At 38.8% G+C, this 2,739-nt stretch overlaps 1 protein-coding gene across 1 annotated transcript; it reads right to left on the reverse strand.

Moving 5' to 3' along the window:
- Positions 1-1,873: 1,873 nt before the first annotated feature.
- LOC111377566 (scarecrow-like protein 3) lies at positions 1,874-2,735 on the reverse strand. Its single transcript, XM_023000694.1, has one exon. The coding sequence runs from the start codon at positions 2,733-2,735 to the stop codon at positions 2,049-2,051; it is 687 nt and encodes a 228-aa protein (XP_022856462.1). The 3' UTR covers positions 1,874-2,048.
- Between the last annotated feature and the right edge of the window lie 4 nt (positions 2,736-2,739).

Raw genomic sequence — 2,739 nt, forward strand, 5'->3', positions numbered from 1 at the left:
AGCCTCACGCCACCACTGTCGCCGCTAATCTACAACCAAAACAACCACCACCCAAAATGGTCACAAACCCTACCACCCGCAGTCACCACACCACAGCCACGACCACCACTGCCATCACCACCACCTCACCGCTAGCCTTGCAAATCTGGAACAAAACAGAAAACCTTTGTCACCACCACCATAACCTCTCATTATAGTCGTTGCTGCAGATCGCGGCCAGATCCCGTCGTTCACTGCCAAATCGCTGCAGCTACAGGTAGTCGCCGGATCTCGTTGTTCACAGCTATATCGCTGCCAAATTCGACGCCAAAAACCCTTGCCATCAGTTCGTCAACGTGCAACGGAGCAGCTCCTCCATTGGTGGATCTGCTTCGCAAATGCACTTATTTCACTGCGCCACCAAATCTACTACTACAAAACCGCTACCACACAACTCTATCACCAGCACCACCACAACAAAACAAAAAAACAAAAAAAACCCAAGTCTCTGGTGCATCGTCGGCACAGCAAAGGTAGATCTGTTCGCTGTGATTCGTGCTTCTTTTGGCCGGCGATTTGCACTCATTCTAGGGTGAAATAGATTGAGGGGTGGGTGATAGGACTGGGCGACAACGGTGACTGGCGGTGAGCCTCACAACCACCATCGGTTCTCCATTGCCGGTCCAGGCAGCGTTCAGAGAGAGAGAGAGAGAGAATTGGGGATGGGGGGAAATGAAAATGGAAGAATAATTAGGGTATGAAATTATTATTTATTAGATTAATTTTTAAATATATTAATTAATTAAAAAAATCTGATTTGTGAAATATTAAACATTGCATCTTATTTATGAAATTGTGATTTTTAATCTATTAGAATCTGGAATTTCCACATAAAACATCCTAATTAGCTGATGATGTCCTTCGGTTACAAAAATTAGAGAAATTATAGGAGTTAGTAATTTGGTTTATTTTAGTATAATATTCAGTATTTATAGTAAATAAAATATCTAGTAGCATATCATTAATTATTTTATTTTTGTTGGTTAAATGTGAATTTTTTCCTAAATATAAAAGCCTGATTGGGTTTGGGCCTTTTTTTCTCTTTTGATAGTCCCACTAGAGAAATTAAAGGGCTTTTTTGGACGGCCCATGGTTATATGAAAACAAGCTTCCTTGGAAGGAAAAAGTAAAAAAGAAAACCCTCTTATCTTTATCACACCCAAAATAATAATAATAATAATAATAATAATAATAATAATTAAATGTCAACCATTACTTTTGACAATGGGTAACAATGTATTTGATAGGTACTTATGTGGGATCACAAATTTATTAAACAATGTTTAGTAGCACAGTGACGACGAGAAGCTTAGCTCAACCACTTTTTGAAATCTTGGAACTTAATTTGAGATAGCTAAAGGACAAAGACAAATAATTGACACAAATTTGATTTTCATTTGGGGTGACAAATGGACCGAATCAAATTGGCTCATCTCATGTCCACAAACAAGACTCTATTTGACCCTTCAGCTCATGTGGACACGAGTCGACTGTCAGCTTATAAAAAAATCGAACTCAATTATGCCCATGACTTGTCTCGGTACGAGCCCGAAAGACTCATGGGCCGACCCGAACGCACAAGTCAACAAGCGACTCGACTCGTTTGCCACCCGTAATACAAGCTAGAATCATATAAAGAGACAATTCAACCTTATAGCTAGTTGGTCTTTGAACAATCAGATGTACTCTTTGTAACCCTATGATGAAGAGCATTTTCTTTAATCCCGAGAATGCGATTAAAGTAAAACCGATTCCAAGATTCTGAAAATATAACGAAAGTCTTTTCTTGAATACGAGAAAGCGAAAATTCAAGTTTGATGCAAATATAACGAAATATAAGAAATTAGTTACAAAAAATCTACTCGATAAAACTTCCAAGTTCATACAGATCTTGAAAACAACAAAGAATTTACAAAGTCTATAACCATCCATTTCTACATGCAACAAAACCAAGATTTGCCCTTAATTAACAACAGCAGAAGAAGATTTAACAAAATGTATATGGTAAATCAGTCATGAATTCCCCTCCTAAATCTCCAAGCTGATACCGCTAAAAGGGGTCGATCTTGCCAGCAAATCACTACGCAACCATTCTCTTCCTTGATCTTGTAACCATCACAATTGTAACCTTGTAGCAATTTATTTGCCTGCAACATAGCATAGTAGCTCAAATGAACATTCACAAAACCAGAGAAATCAAATCTTTGAGCCCATTTTTCAAGCTTTTCATGTCTTTCCTTCCTCTCTGCGCCTTCACAAGCAATGATATTCTTAATCTCCTCACCTAATATCTTCTCCATCCTCAATCTCTCCAAAGAAGTTCTTGGCAAAGTAGACTCCAAACTGTCAAACAATGCAGCATAGAAGTACAAGGATTCTGATATCCTCTCCATTAAACTTGTCCCATTGTGGTCTGAATCTTGTTCAGTAACCACCATGACCTTCGGCGACAAACCCCACAAAGCATTAAGAAAGCTATCCATATTAGACAAGGGTATTGAAGATAATGGCGAAGAAGAAGCCGATTCATTACTTGGACTACGACTATTAACCATATCTTTCTCAATCAAATCCTGTGAACTTCTTTGGTTCATTTGATTGACCCTTTGCAAGTGAACACCGGCTGCATTCATTGGCATTGGTAGGGACTTCTTCCTAAGTTCAGAGTCCGATGCCAAAAGAGAATGCAACTGCATAATC

This window comes from Olea europaea, unplaced genomic scaffold (genome assembly GCF_002742605.1).
Source record: "Olea europaea var. sylvestris unplaced genomic scaffold, O_europaea_v1 scaffold1679, whole genome shotgun sequence".
NCBI lineage: Eukaryota > Viridiplantae > Streptophyta > Magnoliopsida > Lamiales > Oleaceae > Olea > Olea europaea.

Coding starts and splice junctions, on each gene's coding strand:
- LOC111377566 (XM_023000694.1), bottom strand. CDS start 2,735: ATGCAGTTGCATTCTCTTTTGGCATCGGACTCTGAACTTAGGAAGAAG.